Source organism: Copadichromis virginalis, linkage group LG18, assembly GCF_057382275.1.
Source record: "Copadichromis virginalis isolate Kocher_CV1m ecotype Utaka linkage group LG18, C_Virginalis_male_GT1.1, whole genome shotgun sequence".
Taxonomy (NCBI): domain Eukaryota; kingdom Metazoa; phylum Chordata; class Actinopteri; order Cichliformes; family Cichlidae; genus Copadichromis; species Copadichromis virginalis.
Window position 1 is genome coordinate 21227411 of NC_140635.1, and position 21015 is coordinate 21248425.

The following is a 21015-nucleotide window of genomic DNA, read 5'->3' on the forward strand; positions in this document are numbered from 1 at the left end:
GTTGTACTTTGCAAATTGGCCAGACTTCCTGTGAAGGAGAGCTGTTTTCAGCCAGTACCTGTGGGAGAATGTATGCTTTTAATGCATAAGTGGATCAACATTGTGATCAGCATATGCCTCTGTAGTATGACTCACATGTTTGCTTCAGCCCAAATTTGGTTGGACTTAGCTGTCTTTCTCTTGTGCCTCTTTTCCAGCTGGGTGTGGGAATGATTTAGCAGATCACTTCCACATTCAAGTCAAGTCATTTTGCTCATTACACCCTGTCATAGACACTCTGCTTCTTCTGTTTCCTTTTTGCCTCTGTGGCTTCTTTGTACCATTAACAAGTCCCCACAGTGGGATTTAGTCACAAATTCCCAGGTCATTCATCCATTGTATTAGGGGAGGAGTTGCAGTAAATGATGAAAATGGTCTTCTGACTCTCTCCAGCTGTGTCCTCTTTATATGATCAGTGATAGATTGTATCTGCTGCATTGTAAGCCAAGATGAACACAGGTTTAAGCCTTTAAGTCAAGCACAGTGCAGTCTATCATTGGTAAACTGTCACCACTTTGGGTTTTGGGATTGTGATGGGAATTTGCCCTTTAACATGAAATTTCCCACTCGTGGGACTAATAAAGGTATCTTATCTTATCTTAAGAAATATTGTTTTGCGTAGGTCTTGATTATTTAGTATCATCCTTTTGTTTATTGTAGTCAGAAAATACAAGCATTTTATTTTGTTTTCATAGCGTACTGGACTTAGACATTTATACAGACCAGTTTTGGCCCCTAATTTAAACAATACGCTTGCACCTTCCTGTATGCCTGATTTATGATAAAGCTGATAAATGAAAACAGAGGCCACACCTGCTTAGAAAAGTGGAAAATTCTTTATTAGAGTCCCTTTCATCTTGGATTTGTTTAACACCTCAGTCCGTTTAAGGGTCTGTTTCATGTTAATCATATGTTAGCCTAAATGTTTCCTTTCATTTTTTTATGAATATCTGGAGTCCAGTCTCTTTCCCTGGCTGTCTCTAGTTTAGTCTTCATCAGTTTCCACTTAAGTAATGGTTTATTACCTGGACATATTTAAAATTTGTCACAAACTACAGAGAGTCATGCATTTAGTTAGGTTTAGCTAGGCACTTTTGTTCAATTTACCTGTGTATGTAAAAAGGCATCGCCGGCTAATTTGAGGTTGCACCGGACCTATATTCTTTTGCAAATGGAATCATTTCACTACTTAATTTTTGGCAATAAAACATTAAGTTCCATAATATTGTAAGTGCAATACGGTTATGCAAATTTTTGATTGTCAATGCAAACTGTTTCTGTGTATTGTGATTGCTCAAGGCATACTGCCAAGTAGGGCAGGGCAATATGGCCAAAAATACTCATCATGATATATATTTGAAAATTTGCCATAACGATATAACTGACAATATATTTGACGCAGGACAAATTACTTTACAACTCCACAACTTTATTAGTGCAAAAAAAAAACCCATCAATGTATTTTCACTTAAACAAGCAGCTGTTTTTTTATGTGCATTAAAGTTATATAAAAATGTAACAGTGCAAATGCAAATTCCTTGCTGACAGTTTAATCAAAAGGCATTTCCAGTGGAAATTGGCCAACATATCCTCAGCATAACCATGTATAATATCCACAAAACTTAAAAAGACCTTATACACAAACAATACGGTAATATTATGTTGAAGCACCGTAGGTATTATGAGGCTCCTGACTACGGTAGCTGCAATGCTCTGACAATCCATCAAGCGGTGCGGGTTCATAGCTTAGCAAAGTCGTACTAAAACAATTTTTGACAGATTTTTAAGCGCCGTGTGCGACATAAAATCGGTTCGGTAATAACGGTAATAACGGTAATAACGGTAATAACGACAGCCCACTTGCATGCTCTACCAAAAAATGTGCTTTGGTGTGTATCTGCCAAACCAGTTCCACACCACTGAAGTTGCAGCATTTTTACAAACTTGAACCAAAATTAGCATATGTCAGAGGTTCCCAAAGTGTGGGGCCCGCCCCCTGGGTGCGGCCATTGTGGTGGTGGTGGTGGGGGGGGGGGGGGGGGGTGAAAAGAAAAAACAAAGTGACACTTGGACACTGCTAACACAATGGACATGTTTTTAACGCAACCTGACACAAACGCAAAGCAGGAGATGAGGCATGGCCAAATATGTTTCCAAACCAACTTTCTTCCAAGCCAAAGACTAGAAAATATGGTGAAGCATATCTTCCCTTTGGCTTCACCTGCACAAGTGCCAAGGTAGGTCTCCCCTGCAGAACTGGTTTTCCCTGTGTCAGGAGCACGCGCTGGGCTCTCCAAATCACAGACAAACAGTATCAAACATTCTTGATTTTTAGTTCACAAACACTTCTTGTAATGACTAACTACTCCTGACAGTTTGGAGATGTTAGCTCTTTATACAGTAAAGTTACTGTACTGTTTTTGAACCCATTTTGTACAGAGAGGCATTTTTTTGAAAAATGTATTGATAGCAATGTTGAATATTATTACACAGGAAAAAAACAACTACACATAAAATAATTACACCTTTCTAAATGGAGGGACAGTAACTGCGTGTGTATATGTAAGCGTGTAAAACCTGAAGATAGTCAGATTAACAGTAACAGTATTTTGTCTCTATCTGCCATTCTGTAATTCATCTCTTGTACCTTTGACGTTGCATGACAAACTCTGTATTCCTCGTCCACAAGTAAACGCAAAAAAAAAAAGATTTTTCTTGTAAAATAAGGGGGGGCCTAGCAAAAAAAGTTTGGGAACCACTGGCATACGCCATGGAATTTTGTTTGAGTCACCACTAAATACAAAGTGAAGACTTTGAAAAAGCACCGGAGGTTTGGCAAAAACTGCACATAGAGCAGGTTTTTGCTAGTGAACTACAATAAACAGAGAATTTTAATCTTTTAGAGTTAAAGGCAATAATTTGGTGGCATGAATCCTGGGAAAGAAAAATCAGTCTTTCTATTGAATATTTGCGTATATGACCATCCCTACACCTTCTGCACTCATGCAGCCCCCTATCAGCATCCCAACCACTGTGTTCCCTAGCCTTTTCATTTCCTTTCACATCTTTAGAAAGTTTCACAATCTGAAACTTTTGTATGAACTAATGTTCTTACTGCATGGAGCAATGCTACATTTTTCACAATCTAAGCCAGAGTTAGAAAAAGTATGTCACTCGCTGGTCCTTCTCTTTTCTTTCGTCATACAGTTACTCAGAATGGATGCTGTCTAATCACTTTTCCCATGGTGTTGACTGGGTAAAATATATTTTGTTGCTATGGTCACACTTCTAGTAACACTTGCTGCATTTAGATGCGCATACTTGTAATCTATATACCAATAAATTAAAGAGAAAATGGGACATGACTAAACTCCTATGGCCCTCTTAATGATAAGTACCAGAGGTTCTGTCCATCAATCTGTCAACAGTGTCTACCAGTGCTGACTGTCTACATTTCCCCTTTATGGTATTAGCCACTTTAGCAACCACCCCACCACTCTCCCCTCACCCCCTTCACCCACAGCTCCTGAGCTCTGTCTCCTCTGTCCCTGTCGTTCTCTCATCTGCTCATCTGCTCATTTCCCTGCAGTCGATCATGTTTCCCCTCTTTTGCCAAAGCAGAAAGCATTGCCCCCCCTCCGCCACCATTCAGTCTCCATGTTCAGTCTGCCTCCCTGCCACATTATAGGGCAGTGCACTGTGGACACTGCAGGATATGAATTTTTCATTTTTTAAATTTTTCTTTCCTTACCTATTGACACAGCAGGGTTGCCATTTAGATTCCCGGAATGCTTACAGTGAAATATAAAGCCCCCACACCCCTCCCTCATTATTCCAAACGTTCACCTCCTGATAGGACAAGACAGGCAAATTGGGACTTGGAGCCAAAGGTCAGCTACATTATGTGCACATACATTTTGATTGTATATGGGCTTTCAAAGAGGTTTTTCAACTCAAAGTGTTCTTGGCAAGGGGCAGTTTTCCGATTCTTTTAGGTCAAACTTATGTGAGCAGCATGTTTGCGCCTGGTGTCTGACAGATGAGTCATGCTACCACTTTAGATTTTAGATGTATGATTTCGCTGCACAAGTATGATGAATCAACAGATTAATTCAAAGACTTATTAATAGTTTATTACCATTAAACGGGGAGATTGTGTGACACTGCAGCTCTTCCATGTAACCTAAGATGACCAGCAGTGCGTGGGCGATGATGGACCTATATACAGTATTTCTGCTAATTAAAACAAGAATATGTAATCTACACATATGTCACTATGTCACATAACTGTGTGGTGACCTGTCTGAAACCCAAGCGTGTAGGATTAAAATGCTTTGCCTGAGAACATGGTTGGTCAGGTTCAGTCAGGACTGATTGCCAAGATAGGAATGACCCACAACTCCATGGTATGAGAACAGTGTCTCCGGTCTCATTATCACGGTATTACCACATCTCCAAGCACACGGAAGCACACACACATCTACAGGGTCACATATAGATGCTTGAAAATAGACATACATAGAAGCAAATATGTAGATTCTCTCTGCTTGTGCTCGCGCAAAAATTGAAATCAGTGTCATCTGTGATACCCTGTATCTCAGGTTTTCATAATGGGATTTGGATGTAAAGTCCAATAATGGTTGTAGGGTTACAAAGTTTTTTATGCACACACACACGCAAGAACTTGAGCCCTCAAGTGCATCATGCAACACTTGTTTTTATTACTGTTTATCCACCAGCTATCCCACAGTAATTAATTTTAATTGAATTATAATTATATAGCGCCACATCACAACAGCACTCACCTCAAGTCGCTTTATATAAGGTACAGACACTATAATAATACAAAGCAAACCCAACAATCAAAGCACTTGGTGACAATGCTCACAGAGTCTTTAAATAATTAACAATAGCCTCTATAATGCAACAGCAGTCAATCTACTGGTCAGACAGAATAATTAACCTTTAATAATTAACATATGCACATCTTGTGCATGCGTGCATTGTGATTTAGACTGAGGAATCCATCCATACAGTAACAACTGTGTAGCAAAAGCAAGAAACGCCAGTTGTGACAAAACCATAGTGCTGTGCTTATTTTTGACTTGGTGATTGTGGCAGTTTCATAGTGACACTTTAGCTTTAATTGAGACAGTTAAACAAAGGGTTGGCGTGCAGAATGTAAAGTGGAAATAACCTCCTATGACTTAAATCCAGTATTTTAGAGAATGACCTTGGCATAGCATTTGGATGTGGTGCAATACCTTATTATAGAGTCATAAATACATTCTCAGTTTAAGCCACTGTAGGGCAAAGGCGTCTTCCTCATTGCCGCTGGCTGCTATTTTACACATTTAATACATTGTTTATTCCAAACGGAGAAGATGTCAGATTGCACCACACGGCCACAGACAAACAAGGTCTGTTCATTTGTTTCCTTAGAGTTAGCGTGACAATTATGTGTTTTGAATTTCAGTGTTTTAGGACTTCCTAGCAAATTAAAGATAATTGCCTCGTAAAAAAATATCCTCCAAAATAATCCAGTAAGGCTTCATTTCCCAACAGGATCACAGATGGGAGGCTGTGACATAGTAATGATAGCCACCCACGAGTGTGTGTCTGAACTGAGTGTGGTCAAATCCAGAATTAGGTACAGTGGTTAGACAGAACAATCAAACCCCACTGAGTTCCACGCAATGCTAGTTGTGGCTTAAAAAGTGGCCTGTTTTTTGTTCTTAGTATATTTCCCAGAACTGGAAAATGCAGAGAAGCCCACAACAGTCATGCTTGACTTATCACAGAATGAGAATCTAGATCTGTCTAACCATAGGAGACAACTTTTTCGAAAATCACAGATGAATAAAAATTTAAAAATGAGTCATGGGATCCAGTTCACACTGTATATGAAAAATCAAATGCTTGTGGAGTATGGTATAAGGCAGCTTATGCCTAAACCAGACTGTGCCTGGTCATCACTGTACCTTTCTATGGAGGCAGGTTCCTTCATGGTTCTTGCTGTTAGTGCATTAGGTCTTTTGTGGCTTCTGTTATATAAACTTCCTTTATACAAGTCTGCAGCCCTTCTCTTATCTGGTATATGCTGAGTGACAAGATGGAAGATTTGCATCTTAGTAATGAGTAGGTGAACAGTAACGTTTGAAGGTTAAATTACAGCTTATACTGAAGTTGCATTCTAGGTATAACTTATAAATTGTACCTTCAATTATGTATTGTGAATCTACAATACTCCCTGGGAGCTTATGTTTATATGACTCGCCTCCAGATTTTTGTGGCTGCATGAATATATGTGTGGGTTGTTCTACCAAGTTAATCGAGCAAAAGGCAATGATAGGTTATAACTATAACCTCTGCCCCCAGAAGGATAAGAATGAGGTAAAACACTGTGTTCCCTGCCTCGTAGCTTTGCTTAAAATCTGAACTGCTGGAATGTTTGAATAATTTAAACCGCACCTCACTGCAAGCTGTCACCCAGAGAGGTTTGAGTAGAATCATAACATAACATAGCAGTCATAACTTATCACTTATTGTTTGTCACGGGGAGTGTGGAAAGGAAGAAAGGTGGGTTTTTGTTCCAATTCTATATATTCGGACATGGACACGTTTGAAGTAAGAGCCGCAGAGAGACAGGGAAGTCCAATGAGCCCAGGGGCCAAATGAATCCAGATGTCAGAGCATGTTCGTAAGGTGGAGTCGGGTTGTACGGTAGTTGTTTTTCCTTGTTTAAAAGGTCAGTCGTTTCTTTATTCCATTTTTCCTGGCAGTTTCCCACTCTCTTCCCTTTTTCTTCTTTCGTGTTCTTTCTCCGTGTCACTCTCTTGGCAAATATGAAAAGCTCTTTTAACAAGTATGGAATGTCTTAAGGATTCAGTGATCCTGTCATAAACCCACTGAATGATTTGCATCCACTTATGGGGCTGCTGAGAGCTAGAAGACATTTTTTGTTCACCTCTTGTCTTGAGAAAACTTCTGTTTTCTTATGTAGAAAAGACGCTCTGTCTCGCAGAGAGAAAGATTAAACCACGGTATTTCGGAGCATGATAATGTTATAATAACACTATGTAATGCCGTGTAATCTAAACCCGTGGTTGCATCTTGTGGTATAAATGTCCTGCGGCCATTAAGCATTGCGGCCTTGACTGGCAGGCAAGCAGGCAGACCTCACATTGATAACAACTTTGTAGACCAGGACCGGAGGCTTAGAAGACAGTGAAATGGCACTAAAACGCTGTCTTTACAACTTCTTTGGCAGTCTTGCGATTTTTTTCTTTGCCCACTCCCTCTCTTGGCTTCCTATTTTTCTTCTCTTCTACATCTCTTTTTAGCAGGACCTCTTTGAAGGCTTTTCTGACAGCTTTCAGCAAGCAATCCGGCTATAACTTGTCACCCTTTAGCTTTCCAGTCATATTACCTAACAGAGGATTTTTTTCCCCATGTCTCTCGCCCTTAGTTCAATCACACATTCTTTTGTTTTCTAGGCCAATTTTATAGGCAGCAACGTTAAATGTTAGCGGGAGCAGCCCCGATCACAGTGATGTTGTTATCGGGTGTGTTACAAATGAGTTGTGCTTTTTACTGGCTTGTGGGGAGTCCCAGTGTGTCACAGACGGCGGTCATATTAGTGCAGCTGTTGAGGAGGACATGGCTGTTGTTATCCTTCTGTCTGTGAGATGGGAGGGGCTGGACACACACCCACGCATACACACACGCACACACACACACACACACACATAGATTTGCTTTGGTGAATGAAGTCTGATGAATCAACATCCTTGTTAAGTTAACATTATTCCGGATGTTTATCAATAAATAAATAAATAAAATTAAAAGTCCAAAATGCCTCATCTGTTATTCGTCTGTTTTCGGTCCCACATACAGTACTGAACAGGTACTGGAGACTAATGTTCTTTTCAGTGACTACTGTACATGTATATGTGTTTGTACCTACATACACGTGTGTGCATGGTTGTTGGAGTGAGAATATGTGCGTCGGCCCCCTCTTTCTCTTTTCTCAGTGTCTGTACAGTTGCTACTGTGCCTTTATGTTTGGTCATGCTTTCAAGGTGACATCACACACCAAGAGAGGAGGGTTGAGTCCGCGACATACAGACAGAAACCCACAGGAACCCACACACTTACATGGAAAAAAAATATATGGAAAGATGGTGGAAGTAAGATCATGGGCGCAGTGTAGAGTTTTGAGTCATGTAGGTGAAATAGGTTGAATAACCTTCAGATTTCAGATTGCAATATGAAATAATTGATGTTAACATTTTTTAAAGTTGCATTCAATGGGAAATCATATCAATTAGCAGAGAAAAAGTTCAACATTTTAGTAAAATGAAAAGAAAGAAAATTAATTTGGTTGCAGCTCAGCCGTAGACCTGCTAATTTGTATTAAGTATGTACTTAATAACGTAGCAGATTACAATGGTCAGCATATTATTAAATCTTTATTTCTCTCTCTGTAGAAAAGCAGAGGCATCTTTTCTAAGACATGCATACTTTGCGAATATTTTCCATAACTTTATCCAACTGCAATTCTCACCTCAACTTGATAAACATAAACCAAGCCTAACTGTTTAGCTTCCAGGGTTTTGATATGTGTTTGCAGTTGAAATGCCTTATGCAATTCCTGGTGAGCTTGTAGATCATGTAATTTAAGATTTATTGATGATAGTAATGAAATGTTATTTACTTTCCCTCTGTCTTATTTCTGTGTCTCTCTCCTTTCAGACATGTTCCAGTCCCTATTATCCTTCTCTCAAGGCCACCTGAGTTCGCTGTTGGAGGGAAGCTTCCCATCTCTGTCCCAGCAAGCACTACCCCATGTAAATCAGCTTTTTTCCTCCCTCTCCCTCTACCTCCGTGGAGGTAATGTCTCTGTGGAGGGAGAAGTCCACCATTTTTTTAACAACCTCTTCCCACTTGCATACACGCGCCTTATAAATCCAGGCGTTGAAGGCAGCATAATGGTGGGCAGTAAAATGGGTGACTGTCTCCGTATGATCCGGCCAGATATCAACCCGTTTGGTAATCACTCTGTCGTCATGGCCCAGAAGCTGGCTGGGGCTTTGGGGGTTGGGCGGCAACTCGGTCTGGCCCTGGAAGAAGGTCTGGAGGTCATGAACGCAACCGAATATGCCAGACTGAGCAAGGAGTGCGTAAAGTCCCTGGTGAAGATGATGTACTGCTCCCACTGCAGAGGTCTGACGTTGATCAAGCCCTGTGGGGGCTACTGTCTGAATGTAATGCGAGGCTGCTTGGCTTGCGTGTCAGAATTGGATCAGCCTTGGAGGAGATACACTAGGTTGGTGGAGAAACTTACCCATGCCATGGCCGAGCAGCACAGTTTGGAACTGGCCATGCTGGGCGTCAGAGGGCACGTTAATGACGCCTTGCTTTATACAGAGCTTCATGGTCCACTCATTACTGCCACGGTGAGTACACACTGGTGAAACATCGATCATAGGTTTTAATGCACAAGAAAAGGCCTCCAAAACTTTTCTTTTTTTTGTTTGTTTGTTTAATATCTTTGTTTTAAACATGTACCTTGGCAAAGTTTAATATATTGATTGGAAAGCTTTTGCAGCTTGCTTGTCAGTTATGACTTATTTTTTTCCAGCAGTGCAACAAAGAACCCTACACACTACATTAATGTTTCTGCTACGTTGAAACTTTTCAGAGAAAAATAATGTTTATACTGAAAAGAACTTTAGCCCCCACCAAGTTAACTGAGGCTAGAGGAATAATTTTTCAAAATGGTAAGGCAGCTAAAAATCTCCATTGTTTACATTCTGACTGTGGAAATATTGCTCATTGACTATGGTGAACCTGAGACAAAAAGTGGATAAAGCGTATGCAAGTGAGTGCACTTGCATGCTATAAATGCTACCATATGGTTTAAGCAATATGTGTGCACAAGTTAATATTGTCAACAGCATATACAGAGTTTTATAAACTGCTGCCAGAGAAACCTGAAGCTAAACCTGTTCTTTTATGACAGCAAGCATTACAGTTAAGCTGTACCTAGTTAGACAACTTAGCAAGTAGTACAGAGGTTATAATACATATTGAGTAGTCTTCTTTGATTATTGGTTTCAGACAAAATAGCTTTTGAATCAGGCCATTATTATCACAAGTTCAAAGCACCAGATTGTAATTGCCTAGCAACATCTGTGTAAATAATTTTTCTTTGCCTAAACTTCAAATAATATTTATCTAGAAGGTAAGAAAAACATATTTCATACTTGTAGCAATTCTGGTGACAAATGGCCAGCAGCATATTAAGTAAGTAACTTATGTGCTTCAACATGTGAAACCAGCAGTGTGGCTCTTTTGTTGTGGAGGAATACTACAAAACATAAATGGATCCATATTAATGCATAGACAGTTATAACCTGCACAGATGCTTATAACTTTCTCTGTTTGTGTGTAACAGAGGAGAGTTAGGTGCCAGGCTTAAAGACTGACCTAATAAAAATATGCGGGGAGAGAGACCAAGCTTGTATTTCATGTGTGCGTACGTGTGCCTGCTTGGTATTCATAGGGTGGCAGGCAAGCCCAGAGCAGGGGACTCAGCAGCATGAGGACAAGTGGTACAGAATTGAAAGAGTTCCAGCTAGGCCATACAATCTACACCTAGTAAGCTGACAAAAAAAGGATCTGGATACTAGTGGCTTTCATATGTTTGAGTAAACACTCACCAAGGTTGGAGCATAAACATGAGCACCCATGTGTAAAAAATCATCACACACGCACCCGCACACTAAAAGGCCTACGAGTTCTACGAAATACCCATCGAACCCACTAAAAAATGTTAAACTGTGGTACAAGTGCAAAAATGTGCTTAACTAAAGTCGAGTTGAAAAAAACGAACTCTGCTTCTTTTTTGCCCAGTCAGAGTATTATATGGAGTTGTTATTAAAGGAATTATTCTGACTGTGCGGTTTAATTCTGGGATGCTGTCCCAAGCCATTTGTGGTTGCGCTTTCATTTACTCTGTTAGCTGCAGACTACATGGTCTCCAATATACGTTGCCATACAACACATTGTACATACAAACTCACACAAACGCATACACAGAGGATTGCCCAAGGATGACATTTTTAGCCCAACCTAGCAACCTAGGTCTAACACATTCCTGCTTTTATTGATATAGAGCCTAACTGTGGGTGGGTTGAAGGGAAGTGATTATAGATTTTGGTAGATCCTAGAGTTGGATTATGAGAAGTAGACACCATTAGGGAAAATATGAACAAATATGCAGTAAAACAGTTACTCTTATTGATGCAAAGAGCAGCACCAATGTTCAGTGAGGCTTTCTCAGAATACAGCTGTGTTTAATTCATCTTAAAGTTTCTCCAGATTCAGCTGTGCTTCTGAGGCCATTTGTTGAGATCATTACAAAAATGATATGGCTCATTTGACCTACAGGGAAACCTTATATCTTCATGTGTGGTTATGATGGCCAGACTAGGATAACTCTTAACACATAAAAGCATGTTTTTTTTCTCACACATTCATTCAGTGACTCAGTTGCTTACTAAGCTCTTTATGGTATGTATATGAGAAAATAGCAACAGTGGTCCATATTAGAACAGTTTATATGCAGGTCTACCTTATCCGCTTGTTGGTTTTACCACACCTTCTCATTACGGTCTTACGGAGGAATGATAATAGCAGACTGGGCCTTTAGATAATGGAAACAAGGGCTCGTGGGTTGATTGGAAGCTTTCCATTTACCATCGCGGCACCTCAGTAGACTGCAGAAGTTTACATAGCAAGCACTTTTTCTTTTACACTTGGCAACAATAAAATTAAGGATTATCATTGGTTTGAAAATACAACCTCACTTTCAAAAGTTGGGATAGTAGGCAGAATATAAATAAAACTGAATTTATCGAGTTGCAAATGATTTGAAGCCTATATTTCATTGTAAATAGAACAAAGACTAAGAACTGAATGCTGCGACTGAGAAATTGGACTGTTTTTTAAATTAAAAAGTATGCTAATTACAAATTTGATAGCAACTAAAACACACATGGATCCATCCTACAACTACTTAGGTAACTACAAGTAGTAACACAAATGATCAAACCAAAGAGGCTGAGTGTTTTAGAAGTAAAGATGAAGAGGGATTCACCCAGCTGTAAAAGGTTGTCTCATCAAATAGTTAAGCTATTTAAAAATAATCTTTATGTCTTTTTAGTTAGCTTTAAAAATGTTTTATATGATAGTTTTATTATAGTATTGTTAAAATAGAGAATCGAGATAAATCTTCAGGCAGTGCTGCATTAAAAATAGACACAGTTCTGGGGTGGATGTGGCTTCACTGGTTTAGGAATACATGTGAAAAAGGTCAGTAAATTTATTGTGTTGCTGCATCCACAAATGCAATTTAAAACTATTATGCAAAGATAAAGTCAGATATAAAGAAGATCCACAAAATCCACCATCTTATCTGGGTTTGTGCTCATTTAATTTGGAGTTAGGCAAAGTGGAGAACTGTTGTTCTTAAAAGTTAAATGGAATATCTGGTCTAAAGACATTGTTCTGTATCAGTGTGTGGTTCAAAAGACAGCGTCTTAGGTACTTTATAGTGCACGTGGCATGGGTAACCCACACATCTGTGAAAGTTCCACTTGCTGAAAAAATGTAAACCGGTTTAGGAGCACCATGTGCTGTCGTTCAGATGTCTTACTTATTTTAGCAGGACAGTAGCAAACTACATTCTGCACATGTTGCAACAGCACATGGTTCTGTGACCAAGAGAGTACAAAGATCAAACCCTTTTTAATAGTAATACACGAAGGAACTGAAATCTTTAGTTCCCAAACAATTAGAAAGGTGATTAAAAAGGAGGTGATGCCAAAAAATATGTTTACTTTATATGTAAAATATGTACTTTCAGACCATTTTCATCATTTGTTTCAGATATGCTGATGAAAACAGTTCAGAAGGTCTTTTTTTTAATCATCTTATATGACACACATGCTCAGGCTTTTATATATACTTTCTGTATCTGATATTTCAGACTGTTAGCTTAATGTTTGCTGCCAAATAATGCAGATGGCAAATCTATATGCTTAAACCATCTTTCTAAATTGCGTGTGCCTTTGGCACGCCTCTAAACATCAGGCGGAGTGACTGACTTAGTCAGCAGTCCATTAGCTAATGATGGTTGATGCAGCCCATCTTATCCTCAGTCGCCCTCACACATTTCTGCCACTCTCAACTTCTCTCACTGTAATACTGTATGCTGATCATATGCAGCCACACCACAACAAATATACAAACAAACAAGAAATATAAAAACAAACAAATGAATAAATAAATGTTGTTATAACAGCCATAAATGTGATTGAGAGTGGAATGCCTTTGCCTCTGAACACAAAGCAGTTGCACTCAGTTTAATATCTTTCTCTAGTAATCTTTACTTTGGAGTGATGGATTGACAGAATCATATTGTTTCAGAAGGCACACCATCTTGGATCAATCTAGTGGAATCTAGTGTGTGGTTTTTCTTCAGAGCTCGTGGTCGGCTACTGGATGGATTGTTTGTACAGACAGAAAACAGGCAACAAAAAGAAACTTTATCAGTATAATAAATGAAAGAATGTTTCCAACACTTTGGTATATTGATCATAGTCTGTAAGCTTCTCCAATCAAAGTCCAGATTTGTGTAATAAACTTCAATAGTGCCATCCAATGTAATAAAATCATGTTTGTTTATTTATTTATTTTTTTTGTCTATTACATAGTAAATCAGAATACCTCATCAAGTCATATTACCTCTCATATTGATCCAAAAAAAGTCGGATTCCTGATGAGACTTTTTGTTCTTTACAACACACAAATTCCTGATACCTTCTCGTGGCTTAAGCCAAAAGTTAGACGTCTCTCCTAATTAAATAAACATAAACACATTTTCTGACGCTGAATGCACAAAAATCACACTTCAGTGATTCTTATTTATAGTGCTTCCTGAATCCTGTATTTTGAACTAGCTACCATAATAATATCAGGCAGCAGCTGCTGCAATGTTAACACAAGTGCCTGCTGCATCTGTGTTATGATTTTCATGGTAAACGCTGGCCCATTAGAAGCCTTCATGAACACATGGGCTCCCAGTTTCTCTTTAGATGCTTATTTTCTCTCCCTGTGGCCGTATGTTCCACAATATATTGTAGAGACAGACAAGATGAACTCACTTGACTTTCCCAGTCTCTTTCTCTTGCTTTCTTTTCTTTTTCTCTATATATAACACTACTTGAATCCACTGAGACGTCTTGGCACATTCGGTATCTGTAATTCTCAGAAATGTATTTACAGTTTTGCATAAACGTTGTCAACAAACTCCACAGTAACACCCATATTCACAAGAAGAAAAAAAAACAAAAAAACAAGAGGCTCTCATTTTTAGATCATCTGCGAGTGATTTAATCAGGGTAAACAAGCCTCAGTGTGGAGAGAGGAACTCAGTGTGCTCCTTACAGACTGCAATCTGAAGGACTTTTTCCTGTGATATACGAGTGACTGCAACTCTCTTTAATTAGCACTGACATCGTTTGGACAACGGAAAAAGGAGAGAGGGGAGGACAGCTCAACAGAGACTGAGAAAGAATAGACAAAATGATTTAGACAAAATGAATGGAGCCCCACAAAGACTGCAATGAAGAACTGTTAGAGAGGCAAAGGGCACACAGGGGGAGACGTGTAACAGTGTAAATTGTCTACACTCTTTTAGTCAGGGTTGTCGGAGATCTTCCTGTATGAGTGGGAGGATTGCTATAGAAAGAAAAGTAGGTTATTCAACATTTTGTTTTTAGCTACTACACATAATCATACTCACTTCAGTTAAATTCAGTTTTATTTGTATACTGAAAAAAAAACATCACAAACTGCTAAAGATGCCAGAAAAGTCAACCAAACAGAGCATTCACTATGAGCAGCACTTGGCAATGGTGGAAAAGAAGATCTCCTTTTAACAGGAAGAGACCGCTGACAAACCCAGACTCAGGGAGGTGTGGCTATCTGCGGCGAATGGTCGGTTAAAAAGTTAATGACGTGCCATATAAAGATGTGGGGATTGAAAAGAGGTGAGCGGAGGACAAATACTCAGTGCATCATGGGAAGTCCTCCAGCAGCCTACACCTATTGCGGCATAAAGCCAGTTACACACTGGAAACAATTTGCTGTGAGAGACCACAGAAAGATATGCGGGAGTGGAAAAAACTCTCTTTAACTTCAAGGTTAGAAACTGAAGGTACTGCCAATGAAAGTGCAGAACACCGTTTATTGATATATGACCAGGTAATAAATATATTATAAGGTCACAACAGTAACCAGAGCCTGGGATGTCTGCAAGCAAGCTTCAAATCACTTCCTGTGTATACGTGGCTTAATGTTTCATGGTCAGCTTTTACACAATGTTTTTACATAGAGGTGCTTTATTAAGCTCACACAATTAATATGGAAAAGAAAACCCACTAAAATTAAAACCAATTTAAAAATAAAAGAAATGGTGCTAATAAATAATATTTAAACTTAAATTCAGCTTAAATATGTTGTAAACAAACTATAAATGCTGCTTTCTGTTTATCATTCAAAACTTGGTAGCTTACCATCATAAGCAGATCTAATCACAATATTTAACCCTGACCAGCAAAGAGCTCATCTTGAGGTATGCAGATGTATATAATTTGTACATTCCAGTTTATGGAAACAACACATTATTTACAAAGCAATCTCCTTCATCCACAAAAGAAACCATAGATAATCATTGTGGATAATCAGCTTTTGACATACATGCCTTGACCCAGCTATGCTGCTGTTATTATTAACAACAACAAGAATAGAAAGCTTTTATTAACAGGGGGTCACAACAGGGGTAGGGGGTAGCTCCACACAACCCAAAAGGGAATTGTATCTCTTTCCTGGACTGAACCTGGGATCTTGTAATAATAATAATAACAATAATAATAATAATAATGCAATATTTATCAATCTGTATAGACTGTCTGATGCCACAGTAACACCTTATAGCCTAGATCTGTGTCAGTGTGTGGTTAACCATATAACACAGCCTGGCAGTGCTGCTGAGGGAAGAGAGAGGCTTTCTTATTCCCCTAACCCACCCACATGTTCCCAGAGGGGTCAGGGTTTGAACTGGCAAGTATCCAGTTGCAACCCTGCTTCATTAACCACGAGGCCTCTGCCACAGTACCGCTAGTCTGGCAAAATAAAGACAAAGTCCGTATTATACATACATGTTTATGTGTTATTTTTGGGTAATGTTATATTGTTATTACAGACTTTCACACATTGTGCCCAGTGTTGTTCCTCACCAAGTCATTTCGGGGGAGAACAAAAGATACCTTAGAGTCTATGTATTTCTTCTGTTTTTACATTAACGTTTAATCAGCAAAAAAAGAAATGTAAACACTTGTGCGCACATAATGAGCCTTCCTTTTCTGTTTTCATGTGTGTAGCAATTAGCGGTGCAGTTTTTTTTTTCTTCTACATAGTTACCATGCTGCTCAACGGCACAAATTCTTTGCGGTCTCTTTGGGGAAAACATAATAAATATAATATACAGTTACCAATATTTTAACCAGTGGCTGGTTGCTTTCCCACTGTTATGATAGGACTGTACTACTGTGAGTATTTTCTTTTTTGTTTTCCTTTAGTCTGAAACCACAGTGAATCAAGTCAATTAATTTAACAACTTCTTTACTTTTGATCTTGCAAGTGCTTTTTCCAGCCTGGTAGCTTGTTACATAATGCTCATTGAAACATTCATATGAAATTAAATTAAATTCTTGTTCCAAAGGCAATGTCTCTTCTCCTACTACACGTTGGTGTGCCATTTCTAAACTTCAATGAAAGGATTGGATGATGGTTTGATCCTATGAGCAGTTTTTAATGATATCACCAAAAACGAAAGAAATTTGAAGTTTAAGTTCCTTGCTATAATCACTGAAGTGGAAGTTTCCTTATTTGTTTTCATATATATTCTGTTACAATGTTGGATAAACACGTCAAAGGTAGCTAATATTTCAGTATTGAAAACTTCTATACCTCAAAAAGTCAGGCTTCAGGCTGCACTAAATGCTTAGGATCAGGCAGTTCATTACTTTTATATAAGTATTATAAAACAGAGGGAATATTCTTGATCTCACACAGGATGCTTTGATTACGAATACAAACTTCCAAATTCCCAATCAAAAGACAGGCACTCACAAGAAATTTGGCTTTCAGGGAGAATTGCTGAAATAGCTTAGTTTCGGATAGTTGATGAACAAAAGGCTGCACTAAGGCCCAGTGTAAGATAAACAAGGATTAATCAGAACTGTGATGTCAAAGTATTCCAGTAGAGGCCAAGAGTGTGCATAATGGAGATTAGTGTACATGATAGTTTATAATTCTGTCAGATGGTTCAAAAGTGGACATTGTTTGATCTTAGGTCAGGAACTGATGATATAATCCAATCTTGGCTCCTTTTTTAAAATTTCTTTATTTTTATTTTTTTCAATTCTCTCATCTACCATCAGAGCCATGAAAAGGAAATATTTTATATGAAGTTCTGAGCTCACCTAGAAAGGGCATTTAACTGACGATGACTTTGGCGCCGCTTACAAATATGGTATGATTCCTAGAGAAACAGTTGGTAGCATTAGGCAATGACATGTGATTGTTTATATGCACATTTAGCACATACCCCATCGGAAGAAGAGGGTCTTCACTGAACAGACAAGCTAATGCTCATCTCACAATGTGTTGTGCTTGGGGTCAGGGGGGCTGAGAAAGTTCTCCAGGCTTTACTGGATAATCCCTTGATAAATAAACTGGGAGGAAAGACCACCACTGCTATCTGTAAGCTAATACTCCCCTAGAGAAGTGATGGCAATGGGCTTGGCTAGCTTGGAAGCGATTATCTTGCTGTTCTCTGTTTTTCACTCTCTTACTTTAGGAAGATATTTAAGTAATGCACAGTTCTTCATAAAGTTGGAACAACATAGAAAACATGAAAATAGATCATATCTTAGACCTTTGTGAGATTTTAAAAAAAATAAAATAAATTTATCCACTTTGGAAAGGGGTTATGTGCAACTGTGTTGATATGCAAAACTGTAAATCCACACCTGTAAAACATACTGTACACATGCAGTGTAGTTGTAAAAACACTAATCCACCCTCCCTGCAGCAGTAGAAATCAAATTTCACTGGGTAGCTCAAATGCACATAGAATACATGCCTTGTATTTCCCTAAAGTCTTCCACGTGGAGAAGATCCATCCCATCAATCTGCCCCCTCCATCAGTCTCTGTCCTCAGGCAATCATATAAGGAATGCTCTGTAAAATAGCTGAAATTGTGAAGGTATAACAAGGGCAAGCAGGTGGTCACACACACATACACACTCAAAACCAAAAACTCACGCTGGGCCCAAATGGGATTTCCATTCTCACGCCATCATCAGGTCATGAGATAATTGATTTATGGCCGTGTTTTAGCTCATGTCATTATTCAGCCTGTCATCTGATTGGCTTTCAGGATTATGTGGTTATCAGAGCCAATCTATAAGAGCATGTCTGTATTTCTCAAGAGTATCCTTAAGAGGATCCTGTTTATTTTTCCTGACAGTCACTTTGTGTTCAGTTTACACTGTATGTTTAGTTAGGCATAAAAATGATTTGTGTTAGTGTTATTGTTTTGAAATGTAGGTCTTTCTTTTGGACCTCTTCAAAAAGTATAACATTTGAACCTCTTCTCTGTGGTTTGGTAATGCAAAAAAATGGGGTAATGCAAACAAAACTGAGAGTGACCCCCTCTTGATGTTCATATTTTACTCAGATGTTTACATTTTTGTCTGAAAGAATAGCGCAATGTTGAGAAACGCAGATGAGAAATGGCACTTTGAAAAGTTCACAATGACAGGATTACACCCTATCTTAATTTCTCACCACTGCAGAGTTGTGATAACCTGTAGCACTGCCCTCATTTGTCACACACTGAACTTTATTTAGCACATTTGGTCTCATGCGATTAAAGAAAAAAACTTTTGAGAGAGTTTCCTAATAGAAGTATTAATAAAAAAATGTCCTGTTAATAAGTTTCAGCTCATTTATATATATATATATATATATATATATATATATATATATATATATATATATATATATATATGTATATATATATATGTATATATATATATATATATGCAGTGTATTTTCTGAGGTCCTGAGCAGTCAGAAAGGCCCCTTTTGTCTCTTTTTTATCACTCACTTTGTGCTTATTATTTCTGTTATGGCGACTCCTTCATGGTATGTAGTGGTTTTTTCCCCTGTATTATTATTATTTTTACCCAGAATAGTTTTCTTCCTAGCCAGTCATAACAAGGTTACATTAACCTAACAAAAAATTCAAATAATAAAAATGAGCATTAAACATCCAACTAATGCATCATAACTACATTATTTTCTTAAGCAAAACCTGTAACTTTTTTACAGACTATTCTGCTCCACCATTTGCTTACATGGCTGTTGCAAAGGCTTGCCAGCTTCCCCAGTTTCGCACACAGACACACACACACTTCCATATGCACAGTGCAGTAGACCTCCCAAACTCTACAGTCTGGACATGATGTCATAAGATTTTATGTTGTAATGAATCTCTGGAATTGGATTTATAGATTATTATTCCTTTATTCATTTCTGTATTTATTTTGCTAAATGAGAAAGAGGCACATTGTTTAATTCAGCAGGAGCTGTTGCATTGGCCAAGTAACTGTCGTGACATTTATAACAGTAGTAATTCCTAGAATTAACTGTGTTTTTGGTCAGAGCAATCAAATAATCTCATTTGTCAGGCTTTATTTTGAAATGTTCAAATCTGTGTTCTAATACATTTCTAAACACACTGTGAGCGTGTGCACACGAGATGAACAATGACTGTCCACAGAAGCATTGCTGCGCATGCAAACAGCATTTAGCTCAGAGTGCTGACAGGCTACATGGTCAAAACAGTTGCTATGGTCTATCTTTTCTCACCGCCGCAATGTAGTGCATGTGTGTGTCGTGTTTGCATGCATATGTGCGGCCATTCTCTTGTGTGGTTGAGGCCGTCCACATGTGAGCGTGTTTTATGGGTCCAAAGGGAGTTAAGGTTAATGCAGTAAAACCACCTTCCGCGTGCCCAGCGTATGCCTTAAAAGAGGATTTGACACGAGAATGCAGTAAAGAAATAAACTATGGATAAAGTAGAAGGTTTTTAGTGAAAAAGAAAAAAAAAATCAGATACTTATTGGGATGTCATTGTTGAGTCCTCTGCTACTGATGGGCCTATTGCATGGTTGGTATGTGAAAGCTTTCATTTAAACAGCACATGAGCTGACACATCTGCCTCACTGTGGAGGGAAAAGAATATTTTTAGTGCAACTGCGAGACACATTTTGTTACTGTTACCATATTTCAGCTGCTTCAAAACTAATCCAAACTCTTCCCAGCATGTGGACACACCCCTTCAAGCAAAAATTTAAACACACATGTCGCCAGGATGGATTTGCTTCTCTAAGATTCTAAAGTCTAAATCTTCTTTACTGTAAATTCAAATTACCTTGTTTACCAAGAATGAGGTGGTCACTGACTCTCTTCCGCTGTTTCTTACTGTAAGGCTAAATATTACGTAGTCCTTTTTGGATGTCCTTACACGGTAGAGTGACTCATCTTTCTAGTCAAAGCAATATACGCACTGATCACTGTAAGGAATTGTTTAGTTCAGCTTGCACCAACCATTACAGTCGGTCTCTCTGGCTAATTGAGGCTCACTTAATAACGCTGCCTAGAGGCTTTTAAGCCAATGAGATGTCATTGATTTTATCTATCGTTTTTGCGGCACACGCCCCTTTATTCATGACCCTGCTGTCTCCTCCTCTCTGCCGCTGGCTTTAATAGCCC

General features: G+C 38.7%; 1 protein-coding gene across 1 annotated transcript in view; it reads left to right on the plus strand.

The window, feature by feature from the left end:
* The window catches only part of gpc5c (glypican 5c), a 109247-nt gene that overhangs the window by 18234 nt on the left and 69998 nt on the right, over positions 1-21015 (plus strand). The window contains exon 5 of the mRNA XM_085439917.1: positions 8794-9497. Within this exon, the coding sequence (XP_085296043.1) occupies positions 8794-9497 (704 nt within the window). The remainder of the gene's footprint in view (positions 1-8793; positions 9498-21015) is intronic.